This window comes from Desmodus rotundus, chromosome 5 (assembly GCF_022682495.2).
Source record: "Desmodus rotundus isolate HL8 chromosome 5, HLdesRot8A.1, whole genome shotgun sequence".
Classification (NCBI taxonomy): domain Eukaryota; kingdom Metazoa; phylum Chordata; class Mammalia; order Chiroptera; family Phyllostomidae; genus Desmodus; species Desmodus rotundus.
Window position 1 is genome coordinate 142,011,996 of NC_071391.1, and position 19,405 is coordinate 142,031,400.

General features: G+C 38.0%; 1 protein-coding gene across 1 annotated transcript; it reads right to left on the bottom strand.

The window, feature by feature from the left end:
- Positions 1–453: 453 nt before the first annotated feature.
- Positions 454–18,978, bottom strand: C1D (C1D nuclear receptor corepressor). The gene is made up of 5 exons (XM_024552704.3): positions 18,862–18,978; positions 6,202–6,348; positions 5,410–5,476; positions 5,033–5,088; positions 454–2,415 (listed from the first exon to the last, which is right to left on the bottom strand). Exons 2-5 carry the CDS (start codon positions 6,337–6,339, stop codon positions 2,251–2,253), a joined length of 426 nt encoding a protein of 141 aa, XP_024408472.1. The 5' UTR covers positions 6,340–6,348; positions 18,862–18,978; the 3' UTR covers positions 454–2,250.
- Positions 18,979–19,405: the final 427 nt, after the last annotated feature.

A 19,405-nucleotide genomic window follows, 5' to 3' on the forward strand; every position in this document is an offset into this window, starting at 1 on the left:
TGCCATAAGCTCCCAATTCCAGGAATGTAAACCATAATTCAAGCATCAATTTTCCTCTTAACATATTCTACTTTACTAAAATGAATTCTCATCCTGCAACTATGAACATGAAGAAAACTGTACTTAAAATAATATTAAAAGACAAAATCTCATTATTTAGTATTAGATTAATAGTCTATAATTCTAGCCTTAAAAATATCTATAGCTATAACCTCTCCAACTTGTTAATTCCCAAAGAGATTAATAAAAGGTGTAATTAACATCTAAACTTAGAGCAGACTGTCATTTGGAACAAACTATGTTAACAATAACTCCACCAGAGTCAAACAGACCAACCCCTCACCCCTTATGGTTCTGACTAAGGTTAATGAGCACAATTTGTCATAAATTTTCCAGTAACTCTGAAAATCTGAATTGAACAAAGAGACGACTTTTTTCATAACACTATAAAAATAGAATAAAGGCTGGAGTTGTTTTATTTAGAACCCGGCACAGTGTTTGGCAATGGAAATATCATTAAGTACATGTGAAATGAGTAAACAACAAATAAGCAACTAATCAGCTCCCTACTATGTGCTAAGTATTTAAAATGACATATAACAAAATGGAATACACTCAAACTGTTTTTCATTTCTCCTAGTAAACACTGAAAGAATTATTCACCTAAGAATTTCCAATTTAACAGACTATAGAGTTGGACTAATGATTTTCTATAATTGTAAATATTTCTTTAAGAAATTAGAAACATACAAAAATGCTACATAAAAGTTTCTTTGCAATAAATAAGACCACAGGTACACTCCACTTAATTTTAATAACATTTACATCTCTCATAAAGAAGTTGCTTTTTTAAATAGCCAAAAATCTCAATGGAGAAAAAAAGAATGAAATAACTACAAATGTTCTTCCACTTCAAAAGCTGTCTGACATCTGAGCCAGAAGACCTTCCGCATCTATCAGTGACTTCTTCGTCATCTGTCATAGAAAGAGTTCAACGTGCTTTACAAAATCCATTACATTTTAAGACCATTTCCAATATCGGATACCATAAATCAAGAAATCCATTTATTCAAGGTTACTTATGGAAAATTAATCACACGGAAAATTTTAACAACTTCTTTTTCAAAAATTAAAGTGCTTCCCTGTACTTGGCATTCCTACACATGATATGGATTCAAAGACTGGAAGCATTAATGGAGTATAATGAAAATTCATAGGCTAACCCCTAAAAAGTAATTTTAATATTAGCATTATCTGTAACAAATATTCCAGAAAAAAAATAAATCAGAATATAAACACAACATAATATCATTTGAATTTCTCCTCTACTTAAGTAGCATTATGTACCACAGAAAGTTGTCCCAAACTTGCATATACAGTACTTAGAGTCCTCAGAAATGTAATCAAACAACCTGGAAAAGTGAGACCAACAGAACTGTGGGCACTATGTACCAGAAACACAACTCGTGAATTTTTCTAGTCCTACTGATTTCTAAAACCTATCTTCCTACTTTCAAGGGCAAGTTTACTCAAAAGAAAAGAGAAACAGGTCAGGTAGACAACACTCACAGCCTTTACTGATAGGATACAGACATTATGCCAAAATTCCGCCATCAATATACAACCTCATTCCCATCTGTAACTAATGAGGAATATTTTACTTTAAGTGAGATACAAAGTGACAAAAATAAAAGTATAACCTTAAAGTCTTAAATTCACACTTCACATATCAAAAGAAGCCATTTCCAGTATCAGGACAACATGATGAAGTAACTACACAGAAAGAAAATGGACAGTTGAGTCATCTCGCTCTTCTTCTGTACACAGTGGAAACAGGTGTAGCTTACCGTCAGCCTTCAGAAAGCATACTTCATAAAGTCATTTATTTAAAATAGACAAATGTTTACAAATAACATTTAACTCAAATTTTATAGTTGCTTATAAAATGGTACTTGAAAAGCTGACCTAGATAAGGAAACAAGAGTCCAGTCAAGAGAGATGGTAAACGATAAACATAAAATACACCACAATGTTAAAAACCTCACAGTGCTCTATAGAAAAATCAATAAAGCGAACTTGATCCTTCTGGGGGAAAACGTACTTAGCATTACAAATTTAAATGTAAATTTTATATATGAATTCAATAAGGAATACATTTAAACTATACATTGCCACATAATCATCATCTATTTTGTGTAAAACAATAAAAATGATGTACTTTTTGAACATGTGTACATCAAAACCAAAAGGTTATTTTTTACTTTTTCCTTTACTGGCAACTTTGGACGCATTTTTAGGCTTTGGTTCCCAGAGGGCATTTTTTACAAATCTTGAAGCTGCGCCTCTGTCCAGCTTGGCAGCCTTTTTCTTGTCGGTGATTTCCTTGACTCTGTTCATGTATACTCTGATTCTTTCCTAAAAGATAAAAAAGAAGAAGAAAAGCAACAGATTTACTAAGCTGTTCACCACCAGTAACTGTTACTATACTATACTTTAGTTAAACCCATCAGACATGTATTCATCGCCTATTGAGTGGAGCTAGGAGTGCAAGTGAATAGGATAAACATGCTCCACGCTCGCCCTCCTGGAGTTCACAGCCTAGGGACATACAGACATTAAAGAGTCATTCCAAAGTGTTCTGAGTGTTTCAAAGGAGGGAGAACTATACTAAGACAGCACTACAGAGACAAACATTGACCTGTTTATATGTTCTTTAATTTAGCATTAGCCTGAATCCGCATATTAGCTCCTATTCACCTGAAGTCTGTAATCTGAAATAGAGCTCTCATACGTGCAACATACACACTAAACTCTCCTAAAAATTTTCTAAACAGAAAATGGGCGAGGCAGAATTGACTTTTCTGTATTACCTTGGAGCATCACAATTCAAGAAGCAGAATGAAAATATAAAGTCTTGTATTCAATTTCAGTCTTGATTGATAAGCACAGAGTGTCTAACGACACAACAGTTCTAATCGAACAGGCTGCCAGACCATTAAAATCCCCTAAGCTCATTAATCAGAACGAAGGGCTATTCTATATTTCAGTTGGAGAAATAAAGGTAATGAGAGTCATAAAATAACAGAGTAAATGATTGATCACTGCTTAAAAGCAAGTTTCATTAAAATAATCAAAATAGTGACATTACCATACACACAAAAATGCAGAACCTCGGAATCTTTTAACTGAAAAAGACTGACAACTCTGCTCAAAACCTTCCATGGCCCCCTATTTCTCTCAGAGTAAAAGCCCAAGTCCTCACAACACACACCCACTCCGGCCCTGCAAAGGGCCCAAAGCCCAACATCCACAGAGCCACTCCCTCCCTTCCTTCCAGTCAATTCCATGTTAACCTCGTTAGCCGGCCTACCACCGCCATTTAAAACGGCCTTCCTACCCAGAGAGGCCAATCCCCCCTACAGCATACTACTTTTTATTTTTCCACATAACATATACTATAATATCCCCTCACATATCACATAGTCGTCTGTATTTATTATTCATTCGTTTGTTTTACTATGTTGTCTCCCTCCACTAGGTGGTCTGCCCTCTGCCACTGGACAGGGATATTTAAATAAAGGCTTTAATCACTGAGGAACTGCCTCACTTGAAAATAATGCCTGGCTCCTCCCAGGCACTTAGATATTTGTTGAATGAATAAATTCACAATTTTCAATGCCTTTCCCTATTTACCATCTCTCTCACACACTAACTCTGTGATCAATTAGCGATGTCTGCCACAAGGCCAGAAAAGGAGGTTCATGTACTCTTTTTATCTGTCCACCCTTGTCCAGAATATGAATGTACCCCTCCACAAAATGGGTCCTGAGGGAGAAAGAAGACAGATGATTTTATTTTTTTCCAATGACAGGACCAAGTATTAAAATACTCCAAATAACTTTGTGTTAAAGAAGAGAGAGAAATTTTACAAATGTAAAGTCTACATTAGGAAGTTGAACACAGATGACACACTGCCTACTTCGTAGGATTTAAAGCCCGTATCACTGCTCAGAACAAGATCTGTGTGCCATATTGCTTTACATTTTGCTTTAAGTATTTTTTCACAATGGCTATACTTAAAAATAAATTTTCTCCCAAGAACTTTAAAAGAAGACAATATCTTAGTCCACACATTAACAAAATGAAGACAACAGATCTGGTTTATTCGTTTTTAAACACAAACGACCAAGTACTTTACCGTTACGCACACTTTGCTAAGTTGTATATGACATACACATCTACTCCTATGAGACTTCAGGACAGGAATACAGTGTCAAGTGTATTCACACATATATTCACCTTACATTTTATAAACACAAAGAATAAATTATTCTTACTCATAAAGCCAAGTCAAGAAGGTAACCATAATTTTGATTTCTAATTTTTCTCTTTTAAATTGGATTATTTGATTTAATTTTTGAAGTCAGCAAAAACTAAGTTACCAGACCTTATATACGGTACTTATACATCTAAATGGAACACAAAGACAAACCTAGAAGATTTATTATAGGTTGTAAATATGTCACTAATGCAGAATTACTGGACAGTACACATACAACTGGTGCCAAAAAAGCTTTTAGCTTTGTTGCTGAACTGGATTCTTTACTGCTGAGAAAATGAATTAATGGAAGAATTGAAAAGGTGGGGGAGAAACTTTCCCGTCTTTGCTAGTAAATCAACTAGAATATACTTTTAAGAATTGTGTAAGAGTTTAAAAAAAGAGGGGACAGTTGTAGAGATGAACAGGGTTTCAAGAATTTATAAGAAAAATAATATGGAAGTTATAAATAATTACTAGAATCATGACATATTTTTTCCATCCAGAGACTTATATAATATATGGAAAACCAACTCTCTGACAGAGATAAGAAAGAGGAAAATGAAAGCCATGAGGAGATCTGACTCACTTTCACAATTTCAACTCTAAACAATTCAATTCTCCACAGTTAGTGTGATGAAGGTACTGTGACTTTAACTTCAGGAATACTGCAACAAACAGACATGTAAGTAAAAAAAATCCACGGAATCTTACCAATTCCTGCTTTACTGGATGTTCCTTAGGATTAACTCCCTGAGTTGCCAAATAAACTACAAGAGAAAGATTTCTCATGAAATAAAATGGTGTGTATATTAATTAAGAGCATTAATCAAAAAAACTTTAGTTACTCACAAAAAAAGAAATGTCACACAAATGACTGATTAAATCCTAAATTATTCAACCTCTATGTAATAATAAATACGTGCGTGGCTCACGGGCATTTGGTATTCTGATTCAAAAGAAATAAATATCTGACTATTAAAATTGTCATAAAGTATAATTGTATATAAACTGCTAGCATTTAAAAAATAAATCACCCTTGACTCAATAAATAATTTGCTTTCTAATTAACTACAAAGTAATATACGTACCCCAAAACATTGAATTTAATGTGTAAGCAGAAACTAAATCCACTTTTGCTTGTTCAAGTGGGTCCAACTATTAGAAAAAGAGAGAGAAAAGAAATTCAAACTCTGAGAACCGTCACATATTTTAAACTTTCATCAAGCACAATGTATCAAAGAAACAGTTTTTTTTTACTTCTTATAATCCAATAACCAAATGATCTGGAAATAATTTGCAAAAAGAAAAAGTTTTCTTAACCAGTGACTTTTGTCCACAAACTTTCAATTCAGGGTACCATCTTTAGTTAGACAAGGAATGTGTATAATCCAAGAAAAATTCTTCTGAATTATTTTAATTTCAGAAGTTACGATCTGGGCTTTGTATGTCAAAAGTAATTTATCAATATAAACATTGTACATGATGCATTTATGTATAAGAACCAGGCTAAAATGCTTAGGCGATACCAAAGACAGAAGAAACATAATGAGATTTGTTTTAGACTGTCAAAGTCAATTTACTCTTTTTGTCCTATAGGGTTTCCAGAACTCTGATAACATCATTGTAATACTTAAAAGGTCAAATATAGAGTCTGTGGAAAAGAATGCTGTGAGTGGTCCTTTTTTTTTTCTTCCCAAAACCAAGTCAAAATAAAATATAGTTTAGAGGTATTTCCTAAGATTGGAGTTTTGTTTTATTTTATCCCCTAAAAATACCCAAACACTTACAAAATTAAAATAAAGGGGGAAAGGCCCATGCATATATCATTAATCTATCTCTTAACACAGCACTCTGTTGTAGGAATTACATTTTTAAAGTACCTTCTGCAACAACTCATTTCTAGAAACAGACATCATGGTCTTCAACATGTCATCTACAGCACCGATGGAATTCTCAAACGCTGATAAATACTCGTGAATTTCTGCTGGATAGTCTTCATTAATTGACTCTTCTGCCATTATGGCCAACTGGAAAAAAGTGAATTCTTAGAATCCATACTGAAGATAGATATTGCTCTTTAGGTTACCAAAAAAATAACAAAAACAAAAAAACAAAAAAAATACCATATGAGAGACAGAGATTGCTCTTTAAAGGTTACAAAACAAAATCAATACCATGTACTTCAAAAGTACTAAAAGAGTTAAAACCTTAAGATAATTAAACGAATCTTAGAATATTATTCTAGAGCGACTACATCTAAAATTCCCCTCTTCTTAATTTGCTTGGGAAGAGGGGGCAGGTGGAGAACAGGAAACAGACCCACCCAAGTGTACTAATGCTACATATATCAAACTCAAAACGCTTTTCAAGAACTAAGCACATGACTACCAAACATGGAAGGTAAATAACCTAAATCCTACATTTGAAAAACTTCCTCTTGTCTCTGGCCAGGTAGCTCAGTTGGTTAGGGCATCATCCAAATACAGCAAAATTGCAGGTTCAATCCCCAGTCAGAGCACATACAAGAATCAACCAATGAATGCATAAATAAGTGGAACAACAAATTGATGTTTTTCTCTGTCTCACTTTCTCTCTCTCTCTGTATGTCTCTCTCCCCCTCCCCATTCCTCTCTCTCTGAAATCAATAAATAAAATTTTTGTAAAAATTTCTGTTGAAGTTAAAGTATATCCCCTAATGCTTACTGAAAAAAGTAATAAGCAAAGCTCTTTCTTTTTTTTTAAGAACATATATATTTTAGCCCTTCTAAATTTAGGTGCTGATCTAGCAGCATGGTATATTAAAAAAATGAGAAATCCTAGGCCTGAAGTAATCTTATAACTATTTATCACTAAAATCATTTTTCAAGCCTATATTTATATTTATATATATTCCTTAAGCTTCTTTAAAATATTAAGAAATTCAAAGAGTCCATAAATCACATAAAGCAGAAAAGAGAAAACTTGGGAGAAATAAACTATATGGTTTTCATTTAGGCTAGAGCATACCTTGACAGCCCATTCTTTTAAAATTCACATTTAATCATAGTATTTAATATCTATGTGAGAAAAAGCAAAATCAACATCAATGTACTTCATAAGGTATCTAAGGCCAAATTTCAGAAGCAATTCTAAGGCATACATACCATGTTTAGGTTTTAAAAAAATTTTTCATTAGCTGAAAATACCTCTTTCATATGACATTGCTAAAGAGACAGCAAGAATGTGGTAAAACAGCACAGTGCATAGCAGAATTAAAGTAAAAAGACTCAGGCTTTCCATCTTGTTTGATCACTGACTTTGTCACGTTAGACAAATCACTGAATCTCTCTGGGCCTCAAATACCTCATCCATAAAATGGCCTAATGACCTGTAAAGGATCCTTATAGTTCTAAGTGTTACGACTATGTAATTTAAGTTTAAAAGGTACTATCTGAATTTCAGCCGCAATATATCAACATTTCTATTCAACAAGTATATATTCCACTGAGACATCTGGGCTCACTTACAAAAAAGCGAAGAGCATCTGACTATCACTACTTGCACTGCAAAGTTACCACCCAACTGCTGTGCAACCAGCCATCGGGCAAAGAACTATGATAAAAGAACACCCAGGAAAGAATTGTGACTTCCTATTTCAGAAGACTAACCGAAAACATGCATTTGCCTCTCATCCCTCCCAAAAACCTCCCCAAAATGACAGAAGAAATATAAAAATAATTCCATAGTAACACTGAAAATCAAGAAGGGCACATACCAATCAGCAAGGGATATACTACAAGTAGAGTCAGTATTTCTTCTCTTCATGTAAAACCATAAACTAATAAATTTGAAAATATGAATAAAAAGAATGAAGTGCTGGGGGAAAAGAATCAATTACCAAAAACAACTAAAAGAAGTACATAAACAAATAGGTAATTAACCATAAGGAAAAAATTTAAAGGGAGTCAAAGACCCACCCTCCAAAAGGGATCCAAATCTAAAAGGTATTAGAGGTGACTTCTTCCAAACCTTCAAGAAACAGTTAATTCTTATGGCATTTAACTGCTTAAGAACATAGAAAAAGATGGAAAACTCAGACACCTATTTCATAACACACAAAAAAATAAACTCCAGATGACTGCAAAAGGTAAATGAATAAACATATTAAAAGATTATATAAAATATTTATAGAATCCAAATAAAACCCAAATGCTATAAAATGAAATGGATGACAGACTTAACTACATACAAACTAAAAAACAATATGTTAAAAGTTAAAAGAAACAACCTGGGAGAAAATATTTGCCAGAATATAACAAAGGATTAGTTAGATTATATTGAGCTCCTAAAAAGCATTAAAACAATTAAAATAATGAAGATGTCACCCATCAGATTGGTAATAATTTTAAAGATTATCAAAGTTCAGTGTTAGCAAGGGCACATACTGAAGGTAGAATATAAATTGGTACAGATTTTTTAAGTGCACATTCCCTTTGACTCACGAAATCCTCTTAAGAATCTAGCCTACAGAAATCCTTGTACGCATGCATACAAATTTATCTGAATGGACTCTTCAAACTCTTCTCTGAATTCCCCCTACTTTTCTTGCACCAATTTTTCCTTCTGCTGGATCATCATTACCCATAAATCTTAAAATACTTTATTTCTCCATCTTAGACAAGAAACAAAAGAAACATCTTGATTTCATATCCCCCTCCAGCTGAAGCTCCGTTTTCTACCTTCCTTTTAGAACTTCTCAAAAGAGCTGCTTACACTAACAGTCCAATTCCTCTCCTTCCATTCTCTCTTGCCTCTAATTCAAACAGGCCCCTACTTCTCACTCAGACTTGCTCTTGTCAAGGTCACCCACACAGCCGCATCGTTGAGTTTAATGGTCAGTTCGCATCATTTGACTTCACTGACTCCCTCATTTTGGTTTCCAGGGCATCACATATTTTTTGGCTTCCCTCCTACCTCCCTGGCTGCCTTCTTGGTGTCTTTTGCAGGATCCTTCTCATATCCTCAGCCTCTTAACCTTGAAGTGTCCCAAGGGCTGTCCTTGATTCTCTTTTCTTTTCTAATTTACTCCCTAAGTTAGCTCTGGGCTTTAAATTGCATTGATAAACTGATGACTCCCAGGTTTGTATCCCCAGCCCTGACCTTCCTACTGAATTCCAAATCTACATTTCCAACCACTTACTCAATACCGCTGGTTGAATATTAATAGATTCTCAAGCATAATGTGCTCAAAGCCAAATTCCTAATCTTGCCTACCCTAGTCTTCCCCACCTCATTTCATGGTAACTCCATCTTTCCAATCGTTCAGCCCTAAAATTTCAGAGAGGTCCTCCACTCTTTTCTCTCTCACCCTGTCTTTAAATATCGTCAGAATCTAACCTCATCCTACCACCTCCACTGCTACCACCCTGGTCCAATCCAGTCCAAGCCATTGCTGGGCTTTGCCTAGATTATTGCAATAGCCTCTTAAATGACCTCCTTGTTTCCAGCCCAGTAGTTTAAAGTCAAGAAAAAGCAGAGTGGTCACTCCAAATCTATGTCATACCTCTGCTTGGAAACTTCCAAAGGCCTACCACCTCACTCAGAGTGTAAGACAAAGTCCTCACAAGGCTCTAAAAAGCCCAACACAATGTGCCCTCCCTGCATCCTTCTGGGACCTCAGCTCCTCCCACTCTAACCCTTGGTCATGCCCCACCAGCCAGGATGGCATCGCTGCTCCTCCCCATCACAGCAGGTATGCCCCTACCTCAGGCCTTTGTACTTCTCACCTTCACAGAATCTCCTGCTCCTCCTTTCCTCCCCCAGCAAGAGCTTCAGAGCTTTACCTGCCAGAGCTCTACTCCAGTTTCACCTATTGGTAAACCTTTCCTGACCACCCTCTTTTAAAATGCATGCCCCTGCACTCCCTATGTCCTTCTCTACCTTACAGTCCTCAGTAACACCTGACATATTTATTTTATTCATTTATTGTCACCCCATCTCAAAAGATGGTAACTACATGAGAACAGAATTTTTTGTGCTTCATTTTGGGCTAGTAAAGCACTACCTGGCAGTCAATAAACATTTGTTGAATAAAAAACCAATACAAAACACTGGAAAAAATCTATTCATTAATAGGAAAACACCTAAATGAACTGTAGCACATCCACCAAAACAATATCAAAAATAAGCCAGCTCATAAAGGTTCATTTGGATAAATCCCAGCAGAACAACGCGGAGCACAAGGTTGAACCTTTCTCTGATGTCTGCAAGAAGTTCACAGGCAAGGATGAATGTTAATTTTGAATTCCCGGAGTTTCGGTTGTAAATAAAAGTGACTAAATAAAATATTGTTCACAGTAAAAAAAAGAAAAAAAAAAAAAGAAAGAAGTAAATCTTTATGTACTAACACATAATGAGAAGTGGTGAAAAATGCCATAGAACACTGTATATAACATGTAATGTACCTGACACATGCCATTTGTTTTTAAAAACCTGCATCTGTAGATATGACTTGAAGGAAACACAAAATATAGACATTCGCTCTGGGAAGGGGCAGGGATTAGGGAGTAGGATCAAAGTAGGCCATTTTTTTAACTCCTCGTCCTTCACTGTTTAAGTTTCATTACTTCATAAGGCATGTTAAATTTGTAATGAAAAATAATCACCAAATTTAAATAAAGGCATATTCTAATAAATATTTTGGCTTTTAACAAACACTGCAAGTATGAAAACAGACCAAAAAAGGTCTTTATTTAAACATAATTTTTTTCATCCAATTCTTCTATTAGAAAATATTTTCCCTCTCTAGAATCAAAATGGGGATTTTTTTCCTGCAATTATTCCCTGTCCCTAAGCCCCAATAAACAAGTAGTTATATGTTGTTTAATGGGTTAGGGTGAACACTGAAAGCAAGGCAGTAATTAAGAATAATTACTCTCATTAAATGTGAACTGAACCACTTGCCCTTTACCTAACTAAAAAAAAAAAAATGGCAAGGCAGACTAAAAAATAAAAGTTCTTCTATGACCAGAGATTCCCGCCAAATCAAATGATTTTTTCTAACATCTTATATGGACAGTTCCTGAATATTGGCTCCTTCCACAGAAAAAGCTGCAGGAGGGAACTGCAGAAATTTCCCCGTTCCCTTTGCTGCTGGGAGCCCATGACGAAGCAGCGTATGGTCTTAGCAGCAACAGCTCACATCTGAACACTGCGCACAGGCCAGGCACTATTCTAAGCACACCACACACATTAACTCCTCTCCCCCTCACAGACAAGAAACCGAGTTTCAATCACTTGCCCAAGGTTGTACATGGTAAAACGTACAAAGGAGAGAAAGAAGGAAAAAACTGCCTCTGCTCCTCACTCCTCTCTGGGGTTCTCTGAGTAATTCGCACCCCTCCACCTACTCCTTCCAAAGCCTTACTGCACAGGTGAAACCCAGGACAGGGCATGAGAGCACGTGAGTCTCTTCACCCCTCAATACGGTCTGCTTGAGGCTAAGGGCAGAGAAGGGGAAACCCTGCCCAGCCATCCCTACAGGATGTGTCACTCCTTCCCTCCTCTCCCTGGTTATGGAAGCCACAGCACCCACGGGAGAAAAGGAGGGATGCACAGCATCACGCACAGAACTGAAGTCATCCCTTACCCTCCCCTGGATTCTCTACTTCAGGGAGGTCAGTCCAGCCAGGAACCTGGGGTCACCCCTCCCTCCTTTCTCAGGCTCCAAATGCACTCAGTCTCATCAACAAGGCTGCCTTAATCTCCTACCACCACAAGCTTCCCTCCTCACTAAATTTTTTTGAGAGCTTTTGAGTAGTCTTCCTACTATCAATTTTTTTCCACTGTCAATTTTAGAATATTACAAAAGATGATTTTTCTATAAAGACACTCTGGCCATGGTATGCCCCTGCTTAAAATTCTGCAACTGCCCCCCACCATCAGAAAGAGAGAGTAAATTCCAAACCCCACAGGAATGGATGCCAAGCCCACTTTGATTGTGGCTCTTGCTTGCCTGACTGACCCCATCTTTCATGGCTCCCCTCTTCCAATCCTAAGGTCATAGCCAGATGGCAATTGTCCAAATATGCCATGCTCACTCTGAATCTTTCACCCTGTGTGCCACCCTCCCATTCTGTCTGGAAAAACAATGTCACTTAAAACAGCATCTGGTAATGTCTGTTGATTTACTTGACTTCCCTTTGACTGTAAGCAACTTGAGGGGCAGGGTCACACTGACGGTCCATCACCAGTGGCTGACACACAGAACGATTCGTCTCTGTGTGCCCAGGACAGTCCCTGGTTACACCTGTAGCTTTAGCCCGCCGTCTTGCTCGGCTCCCTGACTCTCAGGAGCCCTGGTCTGAGAAACTCATTACATGCTAACTCTAAGCAGGTCCTCCGACTCTTAGCACCAGAGCCCACCCCATTTCGTCAGAGAACAGAGTCAGAGGGGCTGCTGGTACCAGCCAGGGATCAACTAGACGGCAGAACCAGTAGGAGATACATATGAAGAGATTTATTAAAAGAAACTGTTTTACGCAATTGTGGGGGCTGGCTAAGGAGCTCCAAAATCTGCAGGTCAGGCCCTCAAGGAAGGGCCAGCTGTAACTCTAGGTTACAGGCTGAAGCTGCTGTCCACAGGAGTCGTCTCCCTTCTGTCAGGGAAGTCTCAGCTCTGCTTCTAAAGCCCTTCCCTGATTGAGTCTGTTGAACTAGCTAGAATAATCTCCCTAAATTAAAGCTAACTGACTGTGGATTTTAACCACACCTACAAATACCTTTACAGCAACACCTGGACTGATGTTTCACTGAGTGTCTGGGGACAGCACTCTAGCCCCCTAACGCGTCAGGAAGACCATCACACCCTATAAGCCACCAGCACCTCAGCAAAGAAAGGCATACTCCTGGCTTCTTTTCCCACAGCAACTTTGTATTTCATTGTCAGGTTCCCAAGTAATAAAACTAGATTTCAAATTCCAGCTAACAAATGTGAAAAGAAATCACAACTTTTTTTCAAAATACCATTTTGCAACCCCTAATGACATGGTCAATTCAGGCAGTGCTCACCAACAGATAAAAGGATGACGGGGAAGTTAGGGCAGAGCGGTGAGGACAACACTGCCTGAACACAGGGGTCCATCTGCAAGTCACTAGAAGCTGGACACACATATTACGCACCTCCTGATGGGGAGCAATATGATGTCCACAGCATCATCTGTGTAGCATTTCCGACTTCCCAAGAGAGTTGAATCTGAACTTAACTGAGCCTTTAGAGCTAACTTCCATTTTACAGGAAACACGGAGGATAGGAGAACAAGTTAACACCACAGAAAGCAAAGAGACCAATCTGGAATGAGAAATACTCCGTAGGACAATCGACCTGGTTTCTGTAACAAGTAAATAGCATGAAGAAAAAATAAAGGAAAAGGCGGTAGAGAAAGAAGAGATAAAGGAGACTTAGGAGATACAACAAGCAAATGGAATGTGTAGATCTTGTTTGGATCTTGATTCAAAAAAATCAAGTGTACGAAGGTAGTTTAGAAAGATGAACATGGATTGAGTATTAGACAACACCAAGAAATTACTGATAATTTTGTCATCTATGAAAATAGCATTGTAGTTATATCAGAAAAGTGTCCTTGTATAAAATTACATAATGTCTTGAATTTGTTTTTTTTTTTTTTTAAAAGTAGTCTTCATGGATTAATTACTCTGAGAGCAAGGATAACAAGCCTATACGTTATTCCTATAGTGAAGTAAGGTAGATTAGATAGCTAACTCACAAATTACTTTTAGAATACAATTCAGTTCATAAACTGGGGGCACCTAAACCTGAAGTAGAGTCTAGGACACTTAAGCAGCTCTCTTACTTCTCATCTCAACCCCAAGTGTAACTGAAGGTGAGGGCGAGGCAGGGCACCAAGTGCTCCAGATCTGTGACAGCTGCTAAAGGAAACTCGTGAAAACACGACAGACCCTGTGGCTTCAAATGAGGTTTGTGTTTCTGACATTCCCAACAAAGGCTGACATTTCAGGGTGTCTATAATTATTTTATGAATGTCACAAATGTCCTAAAAAAAAAATTCCTAAGGTCTTACATATTTACCTGGCTCTTATAAAAATGTATGCATGAGAAAATAAATTTAAAAACCAACAAAGTTTGAAGTCAAATGAAAAACTAGGGGGGAATATTTGCAACAGAAATACACATAAAAGGAGCCTCTACAAATTAATTTTTTAAAAAACCTACAACCCAAAAGAAAAATGAACAAAGAAAACCGGCAGCTCACACATAAAGAAATCCAGATAACCAATAAGCATAAAGTTACTCAATCTTACTTGTAGTTAAAGAAACATAAATCAACAAACAAGATGCAATTTTTCATGTCAAACAAGCCAAAATTAAAAAGATTGATAGTACCTAGTATGGGCAAAGGTGAGGAGAAACAGCCTCTCATTCACTATTAACTGGAGTGTAAACTGAGCATTTTTGTGGGGCAATGTGGTACTATGCTTCAAAATTACATATGGACAAATTCTTTGACCCTGCAATTTTACTTATCAAAATACATACTTTCACACAAGATAATCTTCAAGGACATCCACTGCAACACTCTTTAAAACACTGAAACTGTAAAGCAGGGAACAACCTATGTGCCCATTAACAAGGACTGGTTGAATAAATTATGATACATTCAATCAGTAAGAAACTGCAGCACTGAAGAGAGTTTAGAGCTGAGTAGAGCTTAGAGTCCTAGGATATACTAATGTGAATGAAAGCTGAAGAACAGGGTGTGTATTTGAATGTGGAACCGTACTTGTATTGGCGTGTAAGTCTTCCTCGGGGCTCCAGCTCCTGGGGACCCTATGAATGAGTGATGTCCACAAAGTCCTATCCTCAACTGCCCTTCTCAACCCCTATGGACTCATGCCTGTGCTTCTTTTATGAAGCCAACTCATCTCATGTTTGGTCTTCCCCTTTTTCCTGCTGCCTATTTTTCCCAACATTATTATCTTTTCCAAAGGATGTGCCTGAAGTAGGACGGCTTCAGTTTTGTCATTTTCACCTCCAGAGATGTTTCAGGCTTAATCTGCTCTAGGACCCACTTGTTTGTCTTTCCAGTGGTCCAATGTATCCACGGAACTCTCCTCTAACATCATATTTCAAGTGAATCAATTTTCCTGATACTACCAGCCTTCTTCACTGATAGAAGAGAATAGGGATAACTAAAGGAATTGTCAGGAAACTGAGAGAGGACCCAGGTGAGGTCAGGCCACTGAGAGATGATTCGGTTGAAGCTGGGTAACATTAACTTGTGTCTTTTGTGAATTTCTTTAGCAATGTTCAATAGACCTAGAAGAAAAGTGGTTGGTTACCTGAAGGAGGAGTTGGCTAGTGGGCACAAAGAAAGAGAAGGAAGGGCAAAAGAATCTTTTAAACAGCTGATTGGGAGGAATGGCCTTGAAGAGAGAGAAGTGAGGCTTTTTCCTCTGCTTGGAATACCCTTTCCCCTATCTTCTGGGTCTAGAGAAACCTATTAATCCTTTAAAACCCAATCAAATGCATCCTCCTCTATAAAGGTTTCCTTATCTTCCTCTTTGCTCCCAAAGTTCTCCAGACTTAGTAGTTATCACACATACATCAATAATACTTTTGTTTCTTGATAAATCCAGAGGTATCAATTGTTATTTAACTTGATACATCAGCTGTATTTGACAAACTAGAACACAACACTTCACCCTGAGTTACACAACACTAGACTCTCAAAATCATCCTCGTCCCTCACTAGCTGTTCGTTGTGTTCCTTTGCTAGTTCATCACCTCAAACTTATGGAGTCTAAAATCGCCTAAGGATTCAGGTCCTCTACTGCTTCTCTTTTCTGTTTATATTCACTCCCTTGGTGATTGTCTCCAGTTTCACAGCTTTATATACCAACATTCACTGATAACTCCCAGATGCTCTTTTCCAGCAACGGCCTCCCCAGTGGACTCCAGACTTAACTCCTACTCAACATCTCCACTTGGATGGCTAAGAGACATCTCAAACCTAACACGTCATAACTGAACTAATCTTCCCCCACACATCTGATCCTCTCAGTTTCCCACTTCTCAGTTAACGGCAATTCCATCCTTCTAGCTGCTCAAGCCCAAACCCTTGACAATCATCTTACACTTATGACCCACAGTCAATCCATAAACAAATCTGTTAGCTTTACCTATGAAATACATCCAAAATGGAACTGCTACTAACCACATCCACTTCTTTCCATCCTGTGAAGCCAACACCAACTCATCTGAATTATTATAATACCTTCCTAATTAGTCTCCTGGATTTTGCCTACCACACTCTCTAACAATCTGTTGTTCTTAAGGCAGCCAGAGTGATCCTGTTAAAAATATGAATCAGACCATATCGCTCCTCTGCACAGAAATTTCCAATGGTTGTTCACCCACAAGCAGGATTCATTCATTCATTCATATAGTATGATATTTGTATCTCCACATGACTAACGATGTCTTGCCACATAGTAGGTACTTAGTAACTATTTGTTAACTGACTAAAATGAAAGTAAACTGGAACAGAACTTTGGAGAATGTTAATATCTCATTAGAGCTTGGATTTATAAATATGAGGACGTCACCACATGGATCAAAAAGAAAAAAATATGTAATTACATTCTGGACCTGTTTCCAGCCCTACTCCAAGTAGAGTTACACATAATTATGAACTAAGCAAGAGAACAAAGCCAACACATAATTTTTTTTGGAACTAGAGAGACGTCTGCAGATGTTGCACCAGAATTCTGTTAGTGTAATGATTTTGTTGCACTGAATCATCTTAGAAAATAATAGTGCAATGTACGTACAACAATCTCAGTAAACACTGCTGCCTTTGGCAGACAGTCTGTGTTTGTGCTACTTGTAAATCTCCTTCAGACTTACAGTAAAACCTCTGATAAAAGATAGACTTCATCCTTTTAAAGGTATTAACCTCTAAAAACAAATTTATCCCGAAGTCTGATAACAGAATGATGTAAATTACAAAGAGGTTACTGAAGATTGAGATGATTACATCAGATGACAATGAATTTACTTCTATTGTTTAATTCTAATGATTAATTTGATGTATTTACAAAATTATACAGCAGCAAAATTACCTTCTAAAACCATGAAATTTGCTTATCACATTTTCTCATCTCTAAAATAATCATAACAGTATACAGGACTATCGTGCAGATGTGAATATAGGTAATAGCTATTAGAACAGTGATGGTCCAATAAGCATCAATGCATTAGTAATATTAGCTGTTATTTTAGTGAAGTGAAAATAATCAAATACCTTAACCCAATGTGAACTATTTAGAGCCATACTAGAATGGTCAACTGTTTGGAAAGAGCAGCTGAGGTAACACAATAAAGAGCCACGTAAACAGTCATGAAAAACCATCACCTCTGAACCAAAATACACACAACACAGCTATCTGAAGTCAGCAACAACATATTTTGACTGAGAATTATTTTATTATTAAAAATCATTTTTCACACTGTCATTATTTTATCTTTCAACAAACGAGATTTATCGTTTCAAACAAACACAAGCAGTTCTCTGCGTTTCACTAGCGGTTATCTAGTTATTTTCAGATCCAACGTCAACATGTGGTGAGGTCGCAGGTTCGATCTGCTACCAGACAGTCCAACTTCGGTTCACATGTGGACAGCAAACACCTCATTGGGACAGCGACGTGTCTATCAAGCCAAACCCCAACATCGGTCAACAGAGACGTTAAAGATCTTTTCAAACAGCGAACGGAAGTTTGAATCACCCTGAACATTCCTGAGCCATAAAGTAAAACCATTATCTTGCGATTATGCACTTACAGCAAGGGCGTCAAACTCATTTTCACTGGGGCCACATCAGCCTCACGGTTGCCTTCAAAGGGCTGAATGTAATTTTAGGGCTGTATAAATGTAACTACTCCTTAATTAGGGGCAAGGAGCTCTGCACTCAGCCCTTTGAAGGCAACCGGAGGCTGATGTGGCCCCGGTGAAAAGGAGTTCGACCCCCTGCACTACAGATTTCAGCTGAAGGTCGAAATTAGCCCACCCTATCCGGGAGCTAATAAAGCAAGGGCAGTTCGTGATCATGAATGTGAATGATAAAAGTGGGTCACACTGGCCAGTGACTCCTCTGCAGCTCTCCCTTTTGCCTTTTTTCCTTAAAGATTAAAGACAGCTGAAAATTAATTGTGAAGTCATGTGTTTTTAAATTCTCCGCCTTCCAATATTTGAGGGGTGGAGCTAACGCTAACCCTAACCCAGAGAGACGTGAGGGGCCAAGTAAACCAAGACCTGGAAGCCGCCCCAGGACGAGCGAAGCGGGGGTCCCGCAACAGCGCTCTCCCCAGCGCTCAGCTGGGCGAGCTCGCCGTCGCAGACCGCTCCGAGGCCCGACCGCGCCCCTCACAGCCAGCCGGAGGGCGAAAGGGGTCCCCCAGCACAGGAGAAGACCACTGATGCAGAGAACGAGAAAAACGTAAAGCCTAGCGTCGAATAATACCTCACTGGCCTTCCACCCGCGGCTCCCGGAAAGCAGTCGGGCGGCGGTGACGTCAACGAGGCGCCCGCTCTGTCTGCCGCGTCAGCGCCGCTCTGTGATGACCTCACGCTGCTTGCCCCGCCCCTCCTCTGCTTGCCCAGCCCTTCCGTTCCTTTTCCCTCCGTTGTCAAAGGCAACCGTTCCAAAGTGCCTCTGGCTAACGTAGTGGAAGGAGCTCGGGAAGATACACTGGGCACCTTTCTCTAGACTTGTATTTGGCTAAAGTCCCCAATACGGGTTGAACTTTTTTAACTAGAAAAAAAAATGTTCGTTACTTAAGCTTTGTTCAGGTTTTTTCACCAAAGCTCGTTCCAGGGCCTTGGTTCCTACTACATTCCCATTGTCTCCTTCAAAATGAGTCTCAAAGAAAACAGCTTCCCAAATTATCTGTGGTGAACGACAAGTTTTTATTTTTCCAATCCATCGCTAAGAGTTACTTTTGTAAAATGCAGTAAAAATGGATTACTTGAAAGATGGAAAAAAGAAGCAAAGTATTTCAGTAAAC

Excerpts from the sequence above, each read along its gene's own strand:
- C1D (XM_024552704.3), bottom strand. The coding sequence starts at position 6,339 with ATGGCAGAAGAGTCAATTAATGAAGACTATCCAGCAGAAATTCACGAG. Across the intron at positions 5,089-5,409 it reads ATTAAATTCAATGTTTTGGG|TTTATTTGGCAACTCAGGGA; the intron begins GTACGTATATTA and ends TTTCTCTTGTAG. Across the intron at positions 2,416-5,032 it reads ATCCAGTAAAGCAGGAATTG|GAAAGAATCAGAGTATACAT; the intron begins GTAAGATTCCGT and ends TTTATCTTTTAG.